This window comes from Protopterus annectens, chromosome 1.part2, assembly GCF_019279795.1.
Source record: "Protopterus annectens isolate FY-2018-M chromosome 1.part2, PAN1.0, whole genome shotgun sequence".
Lineage (NCBI taxonomy): Eukaryota > Metazoa > Chordata > Ceratodontiformes > Protopteridae > Protopterus > Protopterus annectens.
Genome location: NC_056727.1, coordinates 182,861,651 through 182,888,994, shown reverse-complemented (window position 1 = coordinate 182,888,994; position 27,344 = coordinate 182,861,651). Strand labels below are relative to the sequence as shown.

The following is a 27,344-nucleotide window of genomic DNA, read 5'->3' as shown; positions in this document are numbered from 1 at the left end:
TGTATTCCTAAAATGACCTTCCCTTAAGTCTGATGAAACTAATTCAAGTACAGAAAAGAAAGACTGTTATATTTTTTACACAATATTGAATGCTTATATAAAGCATTCTTATCTTTCATTTCAATAGAATACTGATTTTATTCTCTTTTCTAAGCTATTTGTACAGCATGATTGTAAGCTGATGCAAACCAAACCTTTTGACTTGCAAGTAAACCTCCTTGGGACTGCAGTGATTTATTTTATATCCTCTAATGAAATATGTGGTTCTTCAAAAATAAAGCTAGAGGCAGAACAACCCCCAAATTTGTAGGTTCCTTTATTTTTGTTTGTCACTGGTGCAAAAATTTTGTTACTGTTTTTCTGTAATAAAACTTTAAGGCTATTACTTCTTCTATACACAAACTTATGGGTACTGTCAGTATCCCTAATTAGATCAAAATTTCCTTCCAGTATTCTCTAGTTGGTGCTAATGGCATCATGAATGGCACAGCTATCAACTGACATTTCCAGAAAACTAGCGATTGCCCTATCTACACTAACACCCTTGTCTTCATCAATTATATCCTTTTTAACCTTAGAAAATGGTTTAAATAAAATGGGCTCAAACATCATCCTCCTTTTTACAGTTATTTCTGTAGCTGTATCTAATAATATATCTTCCTTATTTCCTCTCTGAACAAACAGAGAAGTTATAAACTTAAACTCTTCTTCAAATCTGATGTCACTTGTAATCATCCTTGAGGCTCTGATAAACTGCCCTCTAAGAATGTTTTTCTTTGTAAAATAAGGATGATTACTTTTATAGTGGATACGTATTAGAGAAGGTATCTTTCGTATAAATATAACTTTCAGACTTATTCTCTCTATCCCATTCAGTAGTGACATCTAGAAAATTAACTTTTAAGCCCATACCTCTCATGGTGAACTTCAAAGACTCACCCTGCTTATTAAGATGTTGAACAAAAGGCACACATTCATCTGGGGTCCCAGTAACAATAAAACAGAGATTATCTACAAATCTGTTATAGTACATGATCTTACTAACTGTACTTGATCTTAAGATGCAAGCTTCCCACCATCCTAGCATCAAATTGTCAAACGTGTTGACATTACTAACCCTTTTATTAGTACTTTTTAAGAAACAAAAGATAATTGTTTTCTAATAATATTTCTAATAACTGAGAGTGTAAATTTATCATTAGTTAATTGAGTAAATTTATTCATGTGAAGTCTAGCCCACTGTACCCCAACGTTTTGGGGAATGCTGGAGAATAATGATTAACTGTCAATAGTGACCATACAAATATTTTTATCTTTACATGAATTTAATCAGAATTATGATTATAATTTGTCCACAAAATCCAAGGAATCCTTTATGTAGGAAGGTAATTTCTGAACTAATGGATTAAAAATGGTATCTAAAAAAAGTAAGATGCATTCAGTAATGGTGTTCGGACCCTATACTGTAGGTGTAAAGGGTGGCTTTGTAAGACTTTTGTGAATTTTGTGAATCCCAGATAGGACCCCAGTTCTTGGATTTTCCACTCTTAAAAATTCATACAACTTAAAATCAATAACATTGATCATAAAACATTTATATAAAATAAAATAAATAGATGAATAATGACTTTGAAAGTCATTTATGGAAACCAGTAAGTATTCATCAGTATTGGTTAACATACTTTCCATAGCTAAAATGTACTCATTGACATCCATAACAATCAGTCCCCCACTGTTATCAGCCTTCATACATCTAAGATTTGTATTCATTCTCAATTCAAGTAAAATGGCTCTTTTTTCTCTATTCAAATTAAAGTAGCTATTTCTAATTTTTTATTTAAAATATCCCTGATAACACTCTTGCAAGCTTGTTCAAAAGCCTTCATTGTATAGTTTAACACAGGATTAAACACTGAAAGTTTCTTCAAAATTGTTTAGTTAACCCTTCATCATTCAGCAGAAACTTCAAATTTTAAGTTAAATATTTTCACATTAAAACCTCACTGCTTGCCCGTAACTTAGTCTATTTTTATCTGTCCTCGCCCCTTTCCCTCTCTGAAACTCTGACCGACTCTGTTTCCTGTCACGGAATTTCTTTGGTCTCTCCTCCAAAAAATTATTTTCGAAAAATGAATTATGTCCAGGAGAATAGAGGGGAAGTTAGAAAAAGTCCCCCACCCTTCATCATTCATTCTCGCATGTTGAACTTCCTGTTGCTGTACTGAAGTATCTTCCGATGATGATTCACAAATGACACCATCATTTACAGTGGAACCAGAGTCTGTAGGTGTATCCAAATCAATAACAGCAATATTAGTAACAGTCTGCTCTCCTCTTTAAGCAGAATTACTTTCAGTGGCCTAGACCCATTTTTCATTTTGAAATTGGGTTCAAAATAAGAATAAGCTGATTTGGTATCATATGCTGTTTTGTCCCTTTGTAATTTTTTTCGAAGAATTATAGTCTTCAAAACATTGCAAATTTAGCAACATATTCATATCCACACTGCATTTCTGGCATGTTCCTTAACGTAAGATGAATTTGAGTATCTGTTTTAATTACATTTTGTCTAAACTGCTTCATTAGCCCAAGGTTATTCCTAACGAGCATTTTTACAAGTTCTAACCCAGGACTGTTAAAATGTTCCAACTAGTTTAGAGAAAAAAGGATCACTAATGCTGGCTGCATTGGGGCATTCAAAAAACAAAACAAAAAAAAAAAACATGGGACCACTTTGGAACAATGCCCGAGTCTTTGCAGTTTTCAAAATATTTATTTTCGATTACCAATGAACAAAACTTTGTTGTTCTCTAGTTCATTTAAAAGACCCTCAAACTCCTATTTTGATAATTATCCAAATTGCACTTGGACAAAATTCACAAAGGGATCATAGTTTAAATCACAAATAGTATTAACATCATTAAAATGCTGGGCTTCGTTCATTACAGGGGAGTAGCAGATGGTGAATTCACCTCGATAACATTTCTGTGCTCTTCATCTGAACTAAATGATTCTTCTCTGTTTTTCACCTTTCATTCTTCTGTTTAGTCAACACTTCCAGAGGCTGTATCTCACTCATAGTGCTAAGCAATACCCGCAGCATATTATCCGGAGTCTCTTGCACCAAATGAATAGTTAAATCTGTCACGAAAAGAGATACTGCCAGCCCAGCTATCTAGAATTTTGGACTTAATTGTATGTCATTTATAAATATCAACATGACTCATATGCTTGGGTTGCAAATGTATTCGAACTGTATTTCATCTAAGGTGGTTTGTACAGATGTGTGCTTAAGAGATATTTTGTAAAGTACTGAGCTAAAATGTAACCACAGCATGCCATATTGGAATATAACAGAAGTGTACCTGCACTGTTTTAACTGTTTAGATGTATATTTTTTTAAGAATGGAAACTGGAACACAAGAGGTTAACTTCAGAAAAATTGCTGGAATTAAATTACTTTATGGCCATGTAATAAAAGGATGCTATCTTTCAGTTTCAGTCCAGTAACAGACACAATGTCTAGAACTAGAGTCTCTCTGTATTGTTTTATAAGTGTTTGTTGTTTTATGACTTCCACCGTTTGCCAAAGATCTGAGGTCTGTGTACTTTCACAGATAGGATGCTAAATGCTACCTGCTGTATCAATGGTTGTTTTTCACCTGGGATAGTCAGATGACAAGAAATGATGTAATTCTGCAAGCTATTCCAGCAGTAATATTTGAGATATTCATTTAAGAACTCTGAGAGAAACTCTTTGTTCTGTATTTTTTCTTTGATGTGACAACATCAAGATCCAGTCACATCTGCCTTGCTCTGAAGTAAGTTATTAGGATTCAGTAATTCTCTTATATACAGTCAAGAATGCTTAATTTAGATGTTTTTCTTTATTTGAGACTGACCTGCAATGTTGTTTTCAATATTTTCTTTGCTTTTGAATCCTGATGTTACTGTGATTATATACTATTTTTTTATTTTATTATTAAATATATTTAAACCTTTCATAGTGGCTGTTATTTGTGAGACATATTTGAGTTCTGAGAGTACTTGCATATTTATTTGGTGACACTGTGTAGGCCACTGTTAGTAGTCTTGCTCTTGGTCAAACTACCATTTGTATTAACAGTAACATTATACAGTAATATTTGACACCCTATGTTAAGGGTCTTAAAGTAGCTGGTAAGGAGTGACTAGCTACTAAAGTAGCTAGGAGGCATAGCTGGAAAACTTCTGCCAGCCTTTCCCAGGGGGGTGTGCGTGTGTGTGTGTGTGTGTGTGTGTGTGTGTGTGTGTGTGTGTGTGTGTGTGTGTGTGTGTGCGCGCGATTGTAAATCAAACCTCAGAGTATGTGTGTCAGCTACTTGGGTAGGGACACGAAGCACTGGTTGGACAGAGAGAGTGCTGGATGTCTTGGCTTGGTCACTCAGCTGAGCTCTCAACTCTATAGCTGTGCCAGTGGGGTGTCTTACTGAGGATCTGGAGAAAGAGGGAGAAACCAGCCTCGGACTGACTGTGGTCTCTGTGCGCTCTTGAGGGAAATTGCACTTGATGCAGGGAGGTGCATCTGAAAATACTGTGTGCAACTTGTCATCCTCCCAGTGTACATCCTCCACTGGTGCTAGTGGTGAGGATTGAGGCTCCTTGATGACTTGTCCAGTGGTTGGGGCATCACAAAATCCAACAGGTCTTCTCCACCCTTGCTCGACATCGGGCAATCTTGATAAATAATAACTAATAACTGACTTGACTAAGACGGTTCCAAAAGTGGTAGAATATAACAAAAAAAATAAACAACCATTATTATAGAGCTATTGCACTCTGTTGTCAGTTATTAGAAATATTATTAGAAAATATTTTTTTGTTTAATAAGAAGTACAATAAAACAATAAAAGGGTTAGCAATGGGGTCTACTGTGTCTCCCACTTTTGACAATTTGGTGGTAGCATGATGGGAAGCTTGCATCTTAAGATCAAGTACAGTGCAAACTTCACCCCCATCCCCCCCAAAGGTCCATTCGACTTCACGATACTTGTCCTGTACCTCGAGCTCCGTAGATCGTGTTAAAGGCGCTATCCAAGGCAAAGAACACAGCTTCCATGGGACCTGATAGTATCCCAGGCTGGATTCTTCACCATCTCCAGCAAGGATTCTTCACCATCTCCAGCAAGAACTAGCTTCACCATTGAGCACCCTTTTCAACCACAGTCTAAGTACAGGCTTCATTCCAGCAGAGTGGAGAACTGCCATTATCATCCCCTTGCGCAAAGGTGGTGCCACTACTGACTCTGGAAACTATTGCCCCATTAGCTTGACAAGTCTGATTTGTAAAGCCATGGAGCATATTATTATGGATCTCATAAACAAGGACATAGGCAATCTCCAAGCACTTGACCTCAGCCAGTTCAGATTCGTCAAGGGCAGATCTTGCCTGTTGAACCTGGATGACTTCTTTGAGACTGTCACCAAGGCCCTGGATGTGGGAAGGTCAGTACATGCAGCTTACCTTGACTTGGCCAAGGCCTTTAACACAATCCCCCACCCAGGCATCATTGAAAAGCAAACACAACTTGGCAGGTGGGTGGCCAACTGGCTCACTGATAGGACCCACAAGGTGAAGATAGGTGCCTCCATCTCCGACAGCAGACCTGTCACTAGTGGTGTTCCCCTGGGATCTGTCTTGGGACTCCTATGGTTTGACATCTACTTCTCAGAGGTCCAGGCAAAGACAAAGGGCCACAAAAATACCTCACAAAGAGAATCCATGGCCTCCAACACCTGTCCTTTGCAGACAGGCTCAAATCACTATCACTCTACTTGGTATTGTATAGATTGCTTAGAGGTGATCGGTGTCTCGTCTACAATAACGGACCCTGCCCTACTAGAGATGCTCCATATCCGTAAGTCTAACTCCTTGCGCATTACCTACTTGAAAGGCCTAGATCTAATATACGACATTAACAAAACCCATTGGAGAGGCATGTTTGTCTCCCAGCGGCTGCCCCATCTTTGGAATAGACTTCCCATACATGTCAAACAGAGTACCTCACTGACTCTCTTCAAGTGCAACCTTGATGAGTGGATGGGAAACCATAAATTTGTCCCAGAGGTTCCACCTGTGTCCTTCATTGAGAGGGGTGGCATGTGTTGACTGAGGTTTCCTTTTTTGGGGATAAACTCTTGGCTAGGCTTGTAAGGGCCTCAGGGCCATTAGCCTAGTAACCTTCTCTGATCCTATAAGATATTTGTAGTTGATCTCTTTTTTTTTCTTCTTGTTGTTACTGGGATGCCAGATGAATGTGCTCCTTTTGTTCAACATCTTAGTAGCAGGGTGAGTCTTTGAAGTTCACCTTGGGGAGGTATGGGCTTAAAATGTAATTTTCTAGATGTCAGTGTTGAATGGGATAGAGAGAATATCAAGTTTGAAAGTTGTATTTATAGGGAAAATACTTTCTGTAATGGGGTATCTTAACTATAAGAGGAATCTTCCTGATTTTATAAAGAAAATATTCCTAGGGGGCAGTTTATCAGAGCCTCAAGGATGATTACAAGTGGCATCAGATTTGAAGAAGAGGTTAAGTTTTATAACATCTCTGTTTTGTTCAGAGAGGATATAAGGAAGATATATTGGAAACAGCTAAAGAACTAACTGTAAAAAAAGAAGGATGATGTTTGAGCCTAACTATTTTCTAAGGTTATAAAAAGAATATAATTGATGAAGACAAGGGTGTGAAGACAAGGCTGTTAGTGTAGACAGGACAAATGCTATTTTTCTAGAAATGTCAGTTGATAGCTGTGCCATTCGTGATGCCATTAGCACAAGTTGGGGAATATTGGGAGGAAACTTTGATCTAATTAGGGTTATTGGCAGTGCCCCTAAGCTTGTATATAGGAGAACTAGTATCCTTAAAGTTTTATTACAGAAAGACAGTACAAAATTTGTGCCATCAGTGACAGATAAAATAAAGGAACCTACAAATGTGGGGTTTGCTCTGCTTTTGTAGATTTGTTTTTGAAGGAACGTACATTTCATTAGAACATATAAAATAAATCATTGTAGTCCCAGGGAGTTTTACTTGCAAGTAAAAAGGTTTGGTTTACATCAGTTTATGTTCAGGCTGTACTGCTTCCTATATAGGAATGACTACAAGGAGCTTAGAAAAGCGAATAAAAGAAAACCAGTATTCTATTAAAGTAAAAGATGAGAAGAATGCTGTATATAAGCCTTCTATATTTTGTAAAAAATATACATATTTTGCTGTACTTGAAATAGTTTTATCAGACTTAAGGGAAGTGATTTTAGCAATAGAGTTGAGGTTAAATAAGATGAATGACAGATTAGATTAAAGGCAGATAGGTATCCAGCATTAAATTAATCTGTCAACATAGTGTTTTTTTTTTTTTAAACAGGAGACTGAATGTATAGAAGTGATGCTGTTTAAAAATTAGTAGGTATTTGGTTTATTGTATTTGAATGCACTTCATGTATTGTATTCCTGTATTTTCACTCGTGCATTTGTCTTTAATTATTTTGTAGTTGAATTTTTAATTGAATAATTCATTGTGGGTTTTTATTGGATGACTTATTATATAAGGCATATAACTGAGTTGTTTTAGAAGTTTATGAAGAAATCTTGGTTGATGAAAGTGGTGAATAAAATAATTTAATGCTAATTCCGTTGCTGTTGTCTCTCACTGCGCTCTATAGTAGTGGTTGGCTGTTTTTTTATTTCTAGTTTTCATGTGGGGGAAACCAGACACCTGTTTCATTGGTTGTCCAAGGCTTTTTTAAAAAGCGACTTTTATTTTTAGACCACCCTTAAGAGACCCATGCTGTCCTAGGGACATTACTGTTCTTCTCCAGGCCCTGACTTTCCCTCCACCTTTAAACCAGTTGTTTCAGCAGAATTCGTTACTGTCCTAGAAGACTGTTTTCATAGGTTCATAGGTTCATACTAGGCTATCTGCCCTGGGGCAATTATAAGCCTAGCCCGATTCTGTATGGCTTACGCCACCCCTTGATTTGAGTATACTGTGCCCTTTTTAAGGTTTAGTTTACTGTGCCTGTCTAATAGTGACACGGGAGTAATCCCTGGGACAAACCTATGATCTCCCATCCACCTATCAAGATTCTTCTTGAAGAGATTCAGTGAGGTGCTCTGCCTCACATGAACTGGAATTCTATTCCAGAGCGAAGGGAGCCTCTGGGTTATGAACCTGTCCCTCCAGCAAGTTCTATTTATTTCTGTGCTGAGGTTCAAGTCCCTCGAGCGTGTGGCTCTAAGGGATTTAGATTTACTGAGGTGGAGCATGTCCATTAATTCTGGATTTGACATAGCTTTGTATGTCAGGCATAGATCGCCTCGAAGTAGGCGGTATGCAACTGAGTAGAGCTGGAGTTTTTTAACCGAGCAGCATATGGCATCTGTTTGAGACCCTTGATCCTTTTGGTGAGATACTTTTGGGGTCTTTCTAATTGCTGCAGGTGTCGGGTAAGGTACATCCCAAAGGGGCATTGTATTCTATGATGGGCCTGATGAGGGATGAATAAAGGGCACGATTACCTCTCTTGATCTAGATGTGAAACCCTTCGTGATGAGGTGGGCTATGTAGAAGGTCTTTCTAACCACTTTGGCAATGTGGTTTTCAAAGGAGAGATTGCTATCAACTTGGGTCCCAAGGTCCCTAATAACTTTCTCTGTACTTAATGGGTTTCCGCCTATGTGGTAATTTGTGGGCACATTGTTTTTGCCAAAGGGTATGACTATACATTTTTTGGCATTTAGCTTTAAACCATGGCGCTGGCACCAGTTATCTGTCTCTGTGAGACCTTTTTGAAGGACGTTTGTGTCAGCTGGAGAGTTGATTATGGCGCCCAGTTTGCAGTCGTCTGCGAACTTGGTGAGCCATAGTCCTCCCACGTTTGCCTGTACCTTGGAAAAGTATATACCGAGCAAGAGTGGTCCCAGGACAGAACCCTGTGGGACGCCACTTGTGACCGGTTTCGAGTCTGACATGGCTCCAGCAACTCTCACTCTGTGGGTTCTGTCTTTGAGCCAGTTTGCGACCCATCTTGTGACATAGGGGTTTATATTTAAGCTGGATAGCTTATCTATGATGCCCGAGTGGGGTATTGTGTCAAATGCCTTTGCAAGGTCCAGATAGGCTGTGTGGACTACCTTTCCTTCATCTATGGCTTTGGTGACTGTTTCGAAGAAGTCAACCAGGTTCAAAAGGCAGGATCTGCCCTTGACAAAGCCGAACTGGGTAGGATCTAGTGTCTGTAGGTCCCCAATGTCTTTGTTTATGAGCTCCATGATGATCCTCTCCATAGCCTTGCAGACTAAGCTAGTCAGGCTTATGGGGCGATAGTTTCCAGGGTCCGTAGAGGCTCCACCTTTGTGGAGTGGGACCACTGTTGCTGTATGCCATTCTGTGGAGACATATCCTGTAGTGAGGCTGAGATTGTATAGCTGTTTTATTTGAGGGATTAGTTCCTCTTGGAGTTCATGTAGGACGCAACCTGGGACGCCATCTGGCCCCATGGAAGCAGTGTTTTTTGCTTTGGAGAGGGCAGCCTTCACTTGAGCATCAGAGATGTTTGGGAGGCAGCCCTCTGCCGGGATAGATACTTGCTCTTTTTGGGGAGAGGGGGTGGAGAAGTTTGCACTGAACCTGTCTGCCAGGATATTGGCGATGTCTGTGGGTTCAGTGTATTTTTTGTCATTTAGAATCAACTCAGAACAAGTCTGGGAGTTGCATCCCAGGTTTCTAACATAACTGAAAAAAGCCTTATGATTGTCTTTGGTGTCCTGTGCAATTTTTCTCTCGAAGCTGGCCTTGGAGGATTTTATGAAGGATCGTAATTTTTTGCTAGTACTGATCAGAAATGCCTTCCCTATTAGGGATTTTGCTCTATCATGTAGTAGCTTCCTCCTCCTGTTGTACAGTTTATTTATGGCAGGGGTCCACCAGACTGAACGGCTGCCTTTGGATGATTGGGTCTTGGTTTTGTTTGGGATAGCATGATCCATGCATTCCTGGAGATGTCCGTAGAATGCGTTTATATAAGATTCTGCAGTTTGGGCCTTAGTTTCCACTGGCCCTGGGGCCTTGAAGGATTCCACTTCAGTTTTGAGAAGTGAGAAGTTCGCTTTTGAGAAGTTTTTCACTGTGGTTTTCTGGGATGGGGTCGGGATGTGGACATCCAGTGAAATTAATTTATGGTCTGATCTTACCAATGAGGGATATACTTCTGGTGTGGAGCATGGAGTCCCCATGTTGGTAATGATCAGGTCTAGTATGTTGTCCCCTCTTGTGGGAGTGGTGACTAGTTGTTCCATAGCATTTGAGTTTATAATTCCCAGGAACCTTTGGGCTAAGGTGCTGGGGCTTGAGTAGTGCTCCCAATCAATGTTTGGGTAGTTGAAGTCACCCAATATAATGGTGTTCGGAGAGATTTGCATGTTCTCCAATGTTTTCAGGAAAGCCAAGTGGGATTCCTGACCTTGAGAGGGTGGTCTGTAGGATGCTATGAACTGAAAAGCAGTCTTGCCCACTGTTAGTTGCACATGGATGGTCTCCGATACTTCATGCAATGCCACTAACCTGGAGGTGTGGATATCCTTGATAAATATAGAAACTCCCCCTCCTTTTGTGGTTCGGTCCGGGTTTTGGGGCCGAAAAGCATATGAGGTATAGCCTGGTAGTGCTGGGGTGCTGTCTGGAGCCTTGAACCAGGTTTCTGTCACTGCACAGATATCGATGTTCTCCATACTGAGGAGAGCTTTGAGTGCGTGCATCTTGAGGTTAAGACTTCTGGTGTTTAGCAGCATTACCCTTAGTTTCTTGTTCCTTGTACTGTCTATGGGGGTGGGTTTGACTTTTGAGCCTTGCCTAAAAAAGGCACTATGGGGGTGGCAAGAGCCTTTGCCAATATCCGAAAGCCCAGTGGTGACAGGTGCAAGCCGTCCCTGGCGAAGCAACGTGGCTTGTCGAGCATGTCATCCCAGGCTGACAGACACTGGATCCCCTTTGAATGACACCAAAATTTTAGCCAATTGTTAAAATCGATCATTTTGTCTTTGTACTGTGGCATCATTCTAGGTGAGGGTAAGATGCTGCTCAAGGTCAGGGTCATACCAGCCTGGACTACATGATCAGGGAGCTCCTCTATTTCTCTTTTCATGTAGTCCAGGGAGGTACGTCTCAGGTCATTCACACCAGCATGTACAATGACTGAGTCATATTTGTATTTGCTTTGGAGTGACCTGAGTGCTTGCGTTATGTGGCGGATCCTACAGGCAGCTCACCGTGACCTTCTCTTTATTCAGCCTGGTGAGCGGGATGTCAGTGTCTCTGACAATAGAGTCCCCTATTACAAGAGTATCAGGTGTGTTATTCAGCCTTAAGGGCTGTGGCTGCTTGGCACACTGACTTTGTGGGTTGTGTTGTGCGTGTTTTGTTTTGAGGTAGCGTTTGCTTGGATGTCTGCTTTGGAGGTCTCTGTTGCTTAGGTAGATTTTTATTTAGAGCCTCTGAGTATGTTTTTGTGTATTTATGTGTTTGGTTCGCTGATGTGGTGGGACTATGTGATACTGGAATTGTGTTGTGTGAGGTTACCTTCTCCTCCTGACTGGTTACACCAGTTTTGAGATGAGAGAGCTCAGCCTCCAGTTTGACTAAATAGTTGCATCTCTCACATATATTTGAACCTGTTTGGAGGAGGAGAGGGTTGTCCGTGTACATGAGACAGTTGTAACATTGCCTCAGAATTCCCAGATTCACCAGCTGGACTGGAGAGGAAACCATTGACTGACCTTTGGACATGCTAGAGTAATATAGGGAAACTAAATTTAAGACGGACCAATAGAGGACAGGGTAATTGAAGAGAGTATAAGAGTAAAGTAGTGCTTATGGTTTAATAGTGCTAACTTGTAGGATTACTTAATTGGACCAGTGAAGGGCCTTAGAATGAGAATATGGTGTTTAAATTGAGAGATAGAGCAGTTCTAAGGGGAAAAGTAAAGAGCAGACTTTGTGGAGCCAGGAATAGTTTAAACCCAATTAGGTGGCGCTGCCCGCTGTTGCGCTATGCTCAAAAACGTGCAAAACCATGCAAAAGCGGGTTTTAAGAGAGGAATTGGTACTGATTACCTCGACTAGGAGAATTTCAGAACTGCAACCTTTGCCGTGTAAATCACCTTAATTGATTTTCTGTAAAGATAGGGTTTTTCTTTTAATCAATCCTAATTTTCTTCCTAAAATGGCTTTGGAAGCTGCCCTGAAACAGACCATTAACTTGCCAGTTTTCATCCCTAATTTTTCAAACAAAGGAAAATATACATTACATTTGCTGGATGTTCATCGCCAGTTGAGGTTTTATTTGCATTGCACCAAAAGTTTTAGGAAAACTAGTAAGCTTTTTCTTTTCTTTCCCAGGGCTAAATTAGAACATGTTGTTCCAAGGTCACTTTATCCAGGTGGCTGTCTGATTATATTACTTTTGCACACAAAGCGAAGGGATTGTCTGTACCTCACAAACCTAAACTCACTCTACTAGAACAGTCACAGCATCTCCAGCTTTCTTTACCAGAGTGCCAGTAGATGATATTTGTGCTGTGTGTCTACTGTTTATACCTTTGTTTCCCGTTATGAGCTAGAACTACAGTCCTAGGTCCTGGGCTTCATTTGGCACCACCATCCCTCAGTAAGTCCCATTTGCTGAGGTGGATGGAAAAGACAACATCTGATGTGAAAATTATGTACTCACCATAATGCTACATTCATGTTGTCTTATTCCATCTGTCTCGCCCTTCCCTCATCAAACTCTCCTGTCTGAGTTGACTGTATTGGACCTGACTGGAGCGTTGTCTACAGTCTTGTACTGTGCCCTGTTTTTCCCCCCTGAGGTGTCCTTCCCCTTCTTAATTAGAAACTACTGATAAATGTACGATGTAAGCAAGCACATCTGATCTGAGGTACTGTATGAACAGAGGGGAATATTGGATAGAGCTCTGGATCTGAGAGTCTAAAAATTGCGGATGTCTGATCCGATACACCCATTTGTTGAGATTGATGAAAGAAGATAACATGGATCTACCATTACATTGAGTACAAAACTTTTGTTTGTCTGGCATTAGAGTGCACTTTGAGACCCTGCAGAGGTCCTTCTCTATGAACCAGAAGGGTGTCAAAGTGCTCTGGTTTGAAAAGTCTCATTGGTTTTCCTTTGATTTGTTTTCAGACAGGAGCACCTGTAGCAGTGAGGTGGAAGGATGCTAGAGCAGTCCATAAAAATCCAGTCTAACTATGAGAATGATTTGCAAGTTATGTACTTACCACAGTGAAAAATCCTCGTCACCTCACTCTGTCCACCTCAACTCATGGGTTTATCTGCCCTCGTAGCAGTTTTGAGCTGATAGCTACTTCAGCTCACTCCATATACTGAATTCCTCCCTTCTGCCACAGTGCACCTGGGCAATCTCGGCCCTTCTGATCAAGTTTGCCACTAAAGCGTGATGTGCTGGTAACTGGGTGAGTGGGGAGGAGTATAGCTGTAATTTTGACTTCAGGTTTAGGTCAGCCAGGTTTTAGCATCCTTCCACACCGACTATTTATGGTGTTACTCCTTGGAGTAAGTTGGTACAGATGAGTACGACACTTGCCTTTACAATAGTACTATGACAGAGCACATGGTAGCAGTAAGTATTCCCTCCCACATTCCTTTGGCTAGTTTATAGGCGATTCCTCTATGGTCATGTATATTTTTCTTGTATTTATTTTTGGGAGGGGGACAGCTTACTGCTGGGAGTGATGAAAACTTGTGCTGATGATGGACTTGGGTACTGCTTGAAGGATTTGTACTGGTGAAGGGAATTTTTACTCTTCTGTTATTGTTGCAGTGTCTTTCTCTCTCCCTCCATCTCAAAGAACAACTTTTAAAGTGAATGCACAGCAGTACTTTCTGATCTTCAGTGTGGTAGACCTCATAAAAACATGACAGCGCTTCTGACAAGTTGTAGCAAAAGAGTAAAACTATGAAAAAGCAGTTCAGGATATATCACACCCACTATTTTAGAAACAAACAGTAGCCCTGCTTTGTGTGAAGCAAATGTTAGTCAAATGTTAGGAATAAAAGTGTTTTTTTCAAAAAGTTGGTATGTATGTTGCAGCTTTATGTATACAAAAATGAATCCTTTGTCAAATTTTGTGTTGCTTATTACCTTTTGTCATAAAAACAAAGGAGGTTGCTGAAGCTTAAAAGGTAAGAGTTTGTCATGATGGGATAGTGAAAAGTAGGGCTGCTAAATCAGTCCTTTTAGCTCATAACTTATAAAAGAAGAGAGGAGAAATTCTGTAAATCTAGGTGAACAGAAGTACTCAGAATGGATGATGGTGGAAGGCAGTGCCATTCTTTTCACAGGAAAAAGGTGCTGAGTAACTAGATAGTAAAAATACAGAATGCCAAGTGTCTGATTGTGTTCTTCTAGAAATCTTAATGAGCTGAGAGGAGAACTATGAGGATAAGATTATTAAAGACTGTGCAATTACAATGTTTCCATGGTGTCCATTGTTTGCAACTAAAGTGGTATAATTTTGTATGTTTTTCATTTATAGAAATGTAAGCTTGCCTTTGTCATATGTGAACATTTAATAAAGATGTTTGGGGGAAAAAAAGATTACTAAAGAGTAAAGAAAGCAGGTCTGATATCCTTAAGTCAAACTTTGAGCAGGACCATTATTTATTGCTGTTTGATTACCAGTAAAGACCAATCAGGCAGCAAGTCCCATTTTCATTGAAGGCCTGGGGAGAAAAGCTCCACAAAAATACAATGCACAGCAACAGATAAACAATTATAAGCATCCAAAACTTGATAGAATTAACAAAAACAGTAGATCATTTCACAGAGTGTGTGTGTGTGTGTGTGTGTGTGTGTGTGTGTGTGTGTGTGTGTGTGTGTGTGTGTGTCTGTGTGTGTCTGTGTGTGTCTGTGTGTGTGTGTGTGTGTGTGTGTATGTGTGTGTGTGTGTGTGTGTGTCTGTGTGTCTGTGTATGTATGGTTCCCCTTCACAAGATCAAAATTCATGATCTCGAGACCAGAATTTCGAACTTCCATTCACTCGAAATTGTGAATGGGAGCCGTAGGTTTAATAAAATAAAAAGTTAACTTACCTTATTGAAGGGTGCCAGGTCCCCCTGTACCCTAGCAGTTTAAATGTGAATGTTCCGTGACCGCACTATAGCGGCGGAATGGAAAATCTTGTATAGCTCAGAATGGGAGATTTCCCCTTCCTTCACTATAGTGCGATTTCGGAGTAGGTATATTTAAGTAGGGGGGTGCATGGGGGGCAAAGCCCCCCTGCGAAAACATTTGAAAGGGGTTATTTGTTTTGTTTTTTTTTTGTCCCTTTCATATGTTCGAGTTTCTCTAAATTCGAGATTCTGGTTTCGAGTTTATGACTTTCGAGTTGAGACATTCGATCATATGAAGGGGAAGTTTCCTAATCAGTTATTTTCTCAACTTCGTTATTCTTTCTGTCCTGAATAAACCCTCCACCTGCCCTAGTATCTCTGCACTTATCTCCCTCTACAGCCCCCTCGATTTCTCAGTAGCTCTGACCAATACCTTCTGCAAATTTCCAAACCTAAAAAATCAATTGGACATTATCTCTACAGCTCTTCTCTTGCCACCCAATGGAGCAAACTTCCTTTGCCCGTGAGAAATATTTCCAATGTTCCAATGTTCATGAATTTAAGAAAACACTTAAACTACATCTAAATGGCACTTGCTCTTGTCTCTGTAATCATCTGACTTGAACCCTTCCCCTTCTCTAGTTATATTTTTACTATTATTGCTGATATTGTCAAAGTCTTTGTCATTATTTGTCATGTACTTTATTAAGTTCTTATTTTTATAGTTGTAATGTGGAGCTTTTCTCCCTGGGCCTCTGCTAGGATATAAAAAGTGTACGTACCTCTGTTAAAATGCCAGGTTTTTGTGATATAAAAAAATTAAACCACAATAAATCATTTCAAAATGTTTTCCACCTTTAATGTGACCTATAACCTGTACGATTCATTTGAAAAACAAATCTCTTAGGGGAAAAAATACAAAAAATAAAAAACGTACAATAAGCTGTTTGTGTAAGTGTGCACACCCTTAAACTAATACTTTAAAGGACCTTTTGCTTTAATTACAGCATTTGGTCTTCTTGGGTACACAACTGCCATCAATTAAAGAGACTCTGATTAACCCCAAATAAAGTTCAGCTCTCCTAGTAGGATTTTCCTGACATTTACTCAGTTGCCTGCTACAGCAAAAACCATGGTTCGCATAGAGTTTACAAAGCATCAAAGGGATCTCATTGTTGAAAGGTATCAGTCAGGAGAAGGGTACAAAAAATTTCTACAGCATTGGATGTACCGTGTAACACAGTCTTCAAAAAGTGGAGAAAGTATGGGACAACAGTAACATTGCAAAGAACTGGACATCCCTCCAAAATTGTTGAAAAGACAAGATGAAAACTGGTCAGGGAGGCTGCCAAGAGACCTACAACAACACAAATGGTTGCAGGAATTTCTGGCAAGCACTGGTTGTGTGCTACATGTGACAATAATCTCCTGTATTCTCCGTATGTCTGGACTATGGGGTAGGGTTGCAAAATGGAAACCTTTTCTTACACAGAAAAACATCCTGGCCCAGCTAAAGTTTGCAAAACAATACATCAAGTCTTCTAAAAGCATGAGGGAAAATGTGTTATGGTCTGATGAGACCAAGGTTGAACCTTTTGGCCACAATTCCAAAAGGTACGTTTGGTGCAAAAACAACACTTCGCATCACCAAAAAGAACACCATCCCCATGGTAAACCATGGTGATGGGGTTGCTTTACTTCAGCTGGAACTGCGGCTTTAGTCAAGGTTGAGGGAATTATGAACAGTTCCAAATACCAGTCACTTTTGGGCCAAAACCTTCAGGCATCTGCTAGAAAGCTGAAGATGAAGAAGAATTTTACCTTTCATCATGACAATGATCCCAAGCATATATCCAAATCAACAAGAGAATGGCTTCACCAGAAGAACCAGAGTCCAGACCTAAATCCAATAGAAAATCTGTGGGGTGACCTGAAGAGGGCTTGTGCACAAGAGATGCCCTCGCAATCTGACAGATGAGTGCTTTTACAAGGAGGAGTGGGCAAATATTGCCAAGTCAAGATGTGCCATGCTGATAGACTCCTACCCAAAAAGACTGAATGCTGTAATTAAATAAAAAAGTGCTTCAACAAAATGTTAGTTTAAGGGTGTGTACACTTATGCAACCAGCTTTATTGTATGTTTATTTTTTATATTTTTTTTCCCTAGCAGATTTGTTTTTCAATTGAATTGTGCAGGCTATAGGTCACATTAAAGGTGGGAAAAGTTTTGAAATGATTTATTGTGGCCTCATTTTTTTATATCACAAAAACCTGGCATTTTAACAGGGATGTGTACATTTTTTAGATCCACTGGTGTGTGTGTGTGTGTGTGTGTGTGTGTATATATATATATATATATATATATATATATAATGTGTGTGTGTGTATATATATATATATATATATATATATATATAATGTGTGTGTGTGTATATATATATATATATATATATATATATATATATATGTGTGTATGCGGAGAGCACATGAGTTAATTAGGCAACAGATGAGCCATGCCAGGCAGATCTATTAAAGTGGTTCTCACCACATTCTGTTTGCACTGCAATGTGTGATTTGTTACCAAAGAGTATACAAGCAGGACCTGGATTTCATCAGTGATGCTTTTTTAATGCTCTTGCTTGCCCTGTCAACATGTGCATTCAGGACCTAAACTAAAAGTGTCTGTAGCCATGACACTTAACAGTTGTAATAAAGAAGACTATTAACCCATAACGGAGTCTGTGTCCAGATTGTTTACTTGGTAAGGAAAGCCTAATAAAATTCCATGACTGGGTAACTAGGGCAATAGACGTTAGCTAGCTGAACTTCAACAAGACATTTGCCTGAGTAGCTTAGACTAGGTTAGTGAAAAAAATTTGAAAGACTTGAAGTAGATTCTGGGCTGACAGCATGGATAGAACATTGGCTGTGTAAGAAGATAGTGTCTGTGTTAATAAATGAACTTTAGTAGTGATGTTAAATGAGGCACCACAGTGGTCAGTCGTAGGGGCAATCCTTTACATTATCTTATTTAAGTACTTTGCAGAAGTACTGAAGGAAAATGTTAGTTTCTACTTTTGGCCTAAGTCACGTAGCAAGGCAGATGATGCAAAAAGGTGTGGTTTGCTTGCTTAATGGACTTCTCTAAAACATAATAGACGAATGTTGATCTCTGAATCAGAAAACCCCAGGAAAGAGTACACATCTAGAGTGGAAGCAATAGCATCAACAGGTGAATAAAGGGACTTATTTTTTGTTAAATAATAATGAGCAAGCAGTATGGGAGAACAAAAAGGCTGGAGGATTACTGGAATTCACACAAAGTAATATCACCAGTAGAAAACATGATGTTCTTATCACAGTGCATAAGTAATTGTCAGGAATCCATCTGAAGTGCTCATTTCAGCTCAGAGGCCTGAAAAGGCAAGTAGGGAGAGTGAATGAGACTTCAAGGGTATCAGAAGAGCAAAGGTGGGCACTGTGAGTTGTATTATAAACAAGCAGGCACAGGTTTTAGACATAAAATGGGCAGCTTTGGTTATACTCACTGAAATGTTACTTCTCAGAAGGGGTATTAGATTGTCACTCACTTGTCTGAAGTAGCAGAGTAAACAACAGTAACAGAATTCAATATTGCCCTGTGGATTATTAATTTAATTTATTTATTTGACATTTATTTACCAGGATTGTCCAACTGGACACCATGTGTCCGTTTTCAGCAGATTCCTGGGGAGAAAAGCTCTACAGATTATAGAGTAATTAAATAACAGTTTTTAAAAAAGTTTGAAAATGCTAACAATAGTTAAAGAAAGAACAGTAGTTGAGACAGTTTGAGAAGTTATCAGAATGTTCAAAGTAAAAAAAAAGTTAAGGTTTAACACTGCATAACAATACCTTTAAGAATTAACACTGTTAAAAGAGTTTGACAAGTTGTTAGCAGAAAATTATTCTCAAAAACATAGTAGTTAAGCATATACAATCAATGTAATAGAGAGATTGTACTAGGTATTTACATTGTGTTCTATCTGCTTAGGGGTGTAGTATAAGACAGTGGAAATATGACTAGTAACGGGGTCTGGGGTAGTAGGCTGGGTTAGGAGGTGGATTCAGGGAAGGTTGCTGCAGTTACTTAGATGGTATTCTTGGAAGTGTGATTTAAGGAGTTTTTTGAATGTAGCAGTGTGGGTTTGTAGCCTGAGTTGTGAGGGTAGGGTGTTCCATAATTTTGCAACTTCATAAGGGAATAGAGATTCCCCTGAGCTGTTTTTACATGGAATGACTTCTACTAGGGCTTTGCTACTGGATTGAAGTTCCCTGTTGGTGCTGTGGAAGTTTAGTTGGCCTGTTAGGGCAGAGGTTTTGTCTGGGTGATACAATATCTGATGGACTAGGTTGAGTTGGTGGTAGTGAAGTAGGTTTGGAAATTCTAACCAGTGTAGCTTATGCAGGGATTGACAGTGGTATGAGCGTGATTTAGCATTGGTTGCGAACCTAGCTATTTTGTTGTGGCATGTAGATAGTTTGTTAAGGTCGGTCTTATTGAGATTTGTTAATATTGGGGATGCATATGAAAGCAGGGTTGATGAGAGGCGAGTTCTGGCTATGGTAGTTCTGGATTCTGGGGTTAGAAATTTGTTACTGCGATAGAGACAGCCTAGATTTTTATGGACTTTGGAGATGGTTAGAGTGATGTGTGTATTGTATTTAAGTTGGTGGCCAATTGTAATTCCTAGTAGTTTGGCTTCTAGGGCAGGAGTTTTGGGGGTGTTATTGGCTGAGAGGATGGAGAAGGTGTTGTCTATAGTCTTTGTTGGGCTGAATAGTATCAGTTGTGTTTTTTTGGGGTTGAGTATTAGCTGAATATTGTTTAGCCAGTTTTATATTTCAGGGAAGGATTCTTGGGCTTGGGTATGTTGGTTGTTGGGTGCGGAGCAGTTGAGGGTAATGTCATCTGTGTATTGGATAGTGTTGGCTTTTGTGGTTGCTAGATGAAGTTGGTTTGTAAAGATATTGAAAAAGAGGAGGCCAAGGCAGGTAAGAAGATGGGACAAAAATAAATGTGATTAAGCAAGATCATACATTTAGAAAAGAAGCTGAAAATCCTTAAATGCTTTTAATCGACTTTGCAGAAGGAGTGTGAGGAAATGTTTGCCTTTGCTGATGGCACAAAGTCATGAAGCAAGGCTGGTATTACAAAAAGATGCGGTTTACATTTGGACTGATAGAAAAATGGCAACTTAAACTGAATGCAGAGTGATAATATAGGAATGGGTCCAGATGTAGGCCAGGTGCATCCTTATCTGTAACCAAATGCTGTCTTTTAAAAAGTAGCTGTCTCATAGGGTGTTCTTTCCATAATTGATTTGTTTGGGACAATTGTATCATAAACAGTAAAGCTTAAATATTTGCTGAGCATATAAATGATCAGCGTAAATGCTATATAGTGAATAGCCAGGTTGTATAAAAAGGAGTACTGCTTTTTACAGATAATTCTTTTAACTGATTGGACTTGACATACTTTTATGAACATTTACTTCTTATATCCTAGATTCACAGGATTGTTAGTAAAAATGCATTGTACTTAGTATAATGCTTTGCCAGTATTTGTTTCTTTACCAGTTTTCTACTTTACAGTGCAGGTGTTTTATATATTTTTTTTCTTTAATCATTAAAAAACTGGTGAAGTTTTGTGACCTTGATTGTAGGTAATGGCACAAATTAGGTTATCTACATTTGTGGGATGGTGGGTTAAAGTCTTCATTGGTGCAAAGAAGTGCAGAGTTGATGGGTGTGTCTAACTGTGGTCTGTCAGAGAATGAGTCAATAGTATACATTATTTTCTTTGATTTTGTGTTACTGTACATCTGATTCAGACTTATTTGTATATATATTGCAGCCTAAAACATTTTACTTCTCACTTTTTAAGATTTTGTGCCTTCAAGAAGTTCAAGATAACCATTACAGAAAGCAGATTAAACCACGCTTAGAGGAAATGGGTAAATTTTACTACTGTTTGTTTTTTTTTATATTTCATATTGATTCACAGATGTCCTTCATGTAAATCTTGTATTGCAGTAGAGAGTCGATTATCCTAACGTCAGTTATCCACGTGCAGCCTTCCAAAGTGTTTGGGTAGGAAAAATAAAGTCTGAATATGTAAATGTTTTACATATTCACTTGTGCATGTCTTTTTTTGAGTTTGTACTACAGTAATGTACCATACCTTTTTGTACTTGCAGTAAATTTGTTTAATTTTTCTTGTTTAATATTCATCAAAAACATTTTTAGAATTGTTTTATCTGGTTCAATTATATGTTTGATTATTCGAAAAGTTTGATTATCCGAACTACCCTAGGTCCCAAGTAGTTCAGATAGTCAACTCTCTACTGTACACTATTTTTTTATTTTTTTTACATTTGAGTAGACCAAGTAAATGCCTAGTATGCATTGCATTTTCTTTGTTGGTTATTTAAAAGGTTTGCTGCAGGGTTTTTACTAGTAATGGGTCTTGATTGTGTATCTTTGTGGACATGTATTTTTATATATCACCTTCATACCTCTCAACTTCACAGATGTTTGCAGAATGCCCAGAGTTTTGGCTCATATTTTTGGCCTGTTTCTCTTTTTTCCTGCCAAATCACTGGAATGATCTCAGGATTGAAGTTACTAAATAATGACATACATTTGAGTTTCCGACTTCAAATCTTTCAAAAAATGTATATTAAAACAAATCCTGTCACTGTAGCAACTTTCTGAGTTTATAATAGCAATATAGAAAATGTCCCTCTTTGTACCCCCATTTTGTCAAGCTTTGTCCAGATTTTTTTTGCGTTAACAGGTTTAGAGGTATGATCACCTTTGAATTTGTGGCGTCTTTCATTTCTTTGTTGGTTATGTGGAAGAATCTGCATTAGAGGCACTTGGCTTTTATACATTACCTTTGCTGATTTGTTGTAAATTTACAGTGGATATCCATCCCTGTCTTAAATACTAGTTCGTTTTTTTTTTTTTTGTGTTTAGTAATCAGCTGATTCCATTAAGAAGTCAGAGGTGCTGGCGCTGCAAGACAAAGCTGTTAAATTTTAGTTCTTTCACTGCTGTAAATACCTCAGTTTTTTCAGGAGCAAATGGTGATTGAGTGGGGTGATAGTCTGCACTTTATAAACATGCAGTAATTTTGTCAACTACGTATGAAAGTGAAGTGATCTGAAATCATGCATTAGGATTAGTTGTTTGAATTAAATAGGAATATAAGAATTTAGTGTTGCTGGGTGATTTTAATTACCCTTCTGTTGACTGTGTGCAGCTGAGGTAGGTAATGTATATGACAGTGAATTTATTGAAATCCTCTCGTGTTTCACAGTTTATAACAGAACCTACTTGAGGTGAGCATAAATTAGATTGATTGGGTACATATTTTCCTAGTTTAATAGAGAATGTCCAGATTTCTCCTCCTTCAGGTTTTTCTGATCAGTTATCTTTTTTTATTTAATATAGTAGTAAAAGGTAAACAAAGACCTTGGATTAAACCGTTTATATTTATGTTTTAATAGATTGTTATCTGTTAAATGATCATGTATTTTTAAATTGGAAGGAGAAAGCGGAGGTGGTTAATGGTGATTTTTGACCACTTAGAAAAAATTCTGTGTAATAGTGTTGTTGAAACTTCTACTTCTGGAGTTAAAAGAATAAGTATATATTCCCAATATGCTGGAATCACAATTGGATTAGACTATACTGTAAGGAAAAAGGAGCACACTGGATTTATTGCAAGTTCCCCAGTCAGTTAAATGAAAAGAAATTAAGGATTTATCATTAAAGGTAAGAAATTAATAAAATAAAATAATGAAATTTAATTTGCTAATGATCAATCAGATTTTTAAAATGTTTAGAAATAAACGTACAGATCAAATTATATGTTCATTATATTGATCACTGCTGCAGTAGCCTTATCCTTATGGGTTATATCCTGCCAAGAATATAACAGCCAGCCAATTTCCAGAGTTTCAGGGCACCTTCCACACTCCCAAACTGTTAGTTCGACTTGAGCTGACTAAAAAGACAGGTTTAGGCATCAAGCCCTTTGGAGCTTTCCTGACATTGAAGAGAGCACTCCTCTACTGGCTTTTGAGGATCGACAGTCAACTTGTGATGTTCCTTTGCTTGGCAGACAAGTTCTCTTTGGGAAAAAAATGTCCACATTATAAAATTGTTTTATTGTACTTTTTCTTGTTTAGGAAAGCTATTTTTAAGCTAGGAGTGTATGTTTTAATGGACTGTCAAGAGACTTAACTGTCCTTTTAAATGAGAGCACTCTCTTTTCCTGTCAGTTTAAATTTTTTTAAAGTAATTGAAAACCATTCTTCTGTGTAGAAACTGTTTGTTTATGTACTCTTTACAGTGTTAGTGTGTGGAAAAAAGTGACACTTAGAAACTTTAATTTTTAATGGAATTTTGTGCTCATTTTCTGTGGGGAAAAAGGCACCATTTTTGGCTTGACTTTGGAACAAGCTATTGGTTCTTCAGTCTCTTTTTCCAGCCACAAAAAGAAAAAGGTTAAGCAAGCAATGTTTGCCACCACAGTAGGCTACAGATGTTCCTATTTGAGCGAGACGATCCCAAGATCAGTGGCCCAATCCCTATTCCCGCACTGGCTTTTAAATTCCTGGCAAAACAGCCTCGTATACAGGTATACGGGCCAATCATAAACCGCAAAGCGGAGCCACTTCTGTCTAATGCAGAACTGCCTGCTGTTCCGCACAAAAGACCTTTTCTTGGTCTTCATTTGGTGTGAAGGACCTTTTTTGTCCCTATCTGTGCCTTAACAAATCTGACAACCCTGGTTGCAGATAGGGACTCTGCTGTGGCCTTTGCTTAAACCTCTGGCCACTCATCTTCTTCCTTGGATCCCATAGCATCTACAGCCACTATGGACCACGCATTAGCCACATCCTCTGTGCCTTTTGGTTTCCTCACACTGTGATGGGAGAGCCATTGTCATTGATCCTGGGAAAAGGAACCAGGAAAGTGCCTGGTTAGTCAGAATATTGTGCTCATCCCCAGGGAAGCTGCTATTGCCATTAATAATGTTGGGCCCATTTTCCAGTTATAAAGAAAATTAGACATATGTCTGCTCCTGTTGGTCCTTCTTTTAATGTGTTTTTTGGTGAAAGAGAGCGGATACCTCTTTTCCTGAAGAGATTCAGTGTTTTGAATCTGGACAGGAAGATGAAGATGCAGATCAGGGTTTTCTCCACAGTTTTCTGATACAGATTCAGAGGAGAGTTCCGTTTGTGATTCTCCTTGTTGGGGATTTCTCTTTGTCTGAGACTATTACTGGAATGTGCCTAGTGTTTTCAATGGGAGAACACTGAGGTTTCTCAATCCCTTGGAAAATACTTTGAACTCTTCAGAAATAATTTCCAGAACCTTTAGCCATCAGTTCTTTTGACTCTGGAGTTTGTGTGTGGGTGTTGTGTTACTGCCTGCAGTTCTACTGAATATCTGTCCTTTTTAGGGTCAGTAGACTGACTGAATATATAAAGTTTCTCATTCCTTCAGTTGTTGTATACCCTTCCCAAACTTGATGCAGCAGCTGTAGCTTTAGTTAAACTCCTAAACATTTGGTTAATTCCAATCCTACTCTTTGTGACAATGATGGGAAAGATTATTGACAAGTGTGGGAAAAAAGTGTATGCTTCTGCAGCTTTGCTTTTCATAATTTTGAATTGTCAGGTTCATAAGTTAGTTTATTCTAACTAACTGCAAGAATGAGAGATGTTTTGTCTGCATTTTCTTTTTGTAAGGAAAAATCTGCTTTAAATAATTTAGGTCTTATGTTGTCCTCTTCAGTCTTCCTCACAATTTCTGATCCGACCTGCGGATCCGACTTGACCACATTCTCCAGACTTGCATCTGACTCTTGAGCTCTTCCCTCTTACCCATAATGCACCTCCGATCTTGTTTGCTGCTTTAGCATCTGGAAATGGATCTCTGCGCTTTTAGGCTGTACTTGCCTTTCTCAGTAAAGTCAGGATAGTGATAATTACAATATCATTTGTTTTGTAAGTGACCTCCCTCTTTGTAGTTCTTCCTTGAAACATTTAGTGTGTGTGTGTGGGTGTGTGCGTGCATGTGAGCTTTTCTCTCTCCTTATCTTCCTTCCTGTTTAAAAAAAAAAAGGTTAGTTTTTGTAGTTAAAAGTTACAATTAAAGTTAAATTAGAGTTGAAGTCATAGTTTCACTCTAAGCTTAAAGTCTAAGGTTAATTACTTTTTCCAGCTCTTAGCCTTTTGTTTGAGTGTCTGTCTGTTTTTTGGTCGGCTCTGGGTTGGTATTATGTCTGACAAACCTTCCCCCAGCTTTAAGCATTGCACTTCTTGTGGGTATAAAATCCCCAGTCAGGATTCCAACAAGGTGTGCATAAATTGTTTAGCTGCAGACCATCTAAAAGCAGAGTGTGCAGTCTGTGCTTCTTTTAATCCATGAGCCTTAGCAGACAGACGTCACAAGTTGATACTGAGTGGTCTCCTTCCATCTTAAGTTCCTGAGGCTCAGACCCCTTCCTTGGCTTCAACAACTTCTTCTGTGAAAGACTCAAAAAGTAGGTCTATCCCTACCTCCCTGAGAGATCCTCTGGAACCGACAGCTAAGTCCAGGAAAACTTTGGATCCAACCCCCTTGGATCTGAAGAAAGTGTTGACCCTGTTGCATCCACCAGTATCTCAGATCCAGGGGAAATCATATCTTTGTCATCTCCTCCACTTTCAGCTCTGGTGTTGGATCATTTGGTTCAGGATCTGAGAGCTTCAGGCAAATCTCCTGCCCACTCAATCAAATCCAGTCACTCCTGACACCCCCTCAGTGGCTTCTTCCAGATCCTGTAGAAGTTGGTCCGAGGCAGACATGTACAGGATGATGAGGAGATTCCTCAAGGGCCCAGATCCGGATGGGAGTAGTCTCTGCTCCATCCCCTATCATATCCGTGAGCTACCCGGGCCATGCCATCAGAACTCCTCCTTCGATCTGGGCTTCAGCTTTGGAGTTGCAGGGTTCAGGACTCCCATGTGTGTCTGGGTTGGTGCAGGGGAAGCTCCCTACCTTGACGACGATGCTGTCCTTGATCAGCCATGTTCCTATTCCATTAGAGCAAAGTGGATCTCGGACCTGAGGTGTCTGTGCAGGGTCCGGGGACTGGGATTGGCTCCATTTTTGTCAGCCATCAATTCCCTTATGTGCCTTGGCCCTTGACAGTTTGGGTTCGATCCCTTCTGGAAGCCGCAGATCTTGTGAGAGTCCTAGCTGCTTTTCCCCTGTGGCTTCGGGGGAGATGGAGAGGACCTTTCCTGGTCTGTCAACTTTTCAGGTAGTGGAGAGTGTTTTCTCCCGAGTTGGAGATCCATCACCACATGTCCCACAATCCACCCCTGTACCCCCGTCAGGATGGGGCTTTGAGACATTCGTCCTGTCCTGAGTCAACTGGTCCCAAGCAGCCTCCAGGATCTCCCTGTCTAGGAGAGATCCCCCTCTTCCAATACTTCCCCAGAGTATCCTGCTCAGGAGGTTCCCTGGAAGAAGACGTGCAACAGGAGGCATGCTGACTCCCTCATGGAGTTATTAACTGAATACACTGACTTTGATGATGGGGAAGGATCCCCCCCAGTCCACACTTGAGGACGTCGCCTTTGGAGACATTCTGGAAATCTTGAAGCAAAAAGGTGGGTATCTGCCCTTCCTCCTCCTCTTGAAGAGTCAGTGCTTTTGGAGGCATTTGGGGTGGGCCCATCTACGACCTGGGTGACCCCACCCCCTTGGTGGACAACCTTATTGATTTGGTTTCCTGCCGGGCATGGAAGGAACCAGACACCATTAAGCCCATTTCCAAGTGCCCTGGTAAGTTCCTCGTTCCACCAGCAGATGGAAAACCTTGGAGTAAAGTTCCAGTAGATGATGCCATCATGGTGGCGGCAACCATTAAAAAAGAATTGGCGGAAGAGCTTACCAGTGTCCATCTGCCTAAGAAGGAGTCTAGAGCGTTGGACAGGATTGGAAACCACATTTATGCCTCAGCCTACTTTGCAGTGAAGTTGTTAAATTACGTAGCTCACTTTACCCGGCTGCAGAGAGATATGATCAAGGAGCTTTTAGCTTC

General features: G+C 39.5%; 1 protein-coding gene across 3 annotated transcripts in view; it reads left to right on the top strand.

Moving 5' to 3' along the window:
• ANGEL2 (angel homolog 2) overlaps nt 1-27,344 on the top strand; it is a 1,508,489-nt gene that overhangs the window by 142,493 nt on the left and 1,338,652 nt on the right. For all 3 annotated transcript variants that reach the window (XM_044055504.1, XM_044055502.1, XM_044055503.1), the window contains exon 2: nt 21,120-21,189. In XM_044055504.1, coding sequence (XP_043911439.1) covers nt 21,120-21,189 — 70 coding nt within the window. The remainder of the gene's footprint in view (nt 1-21,119; nt 21,190-27,344) is intronic.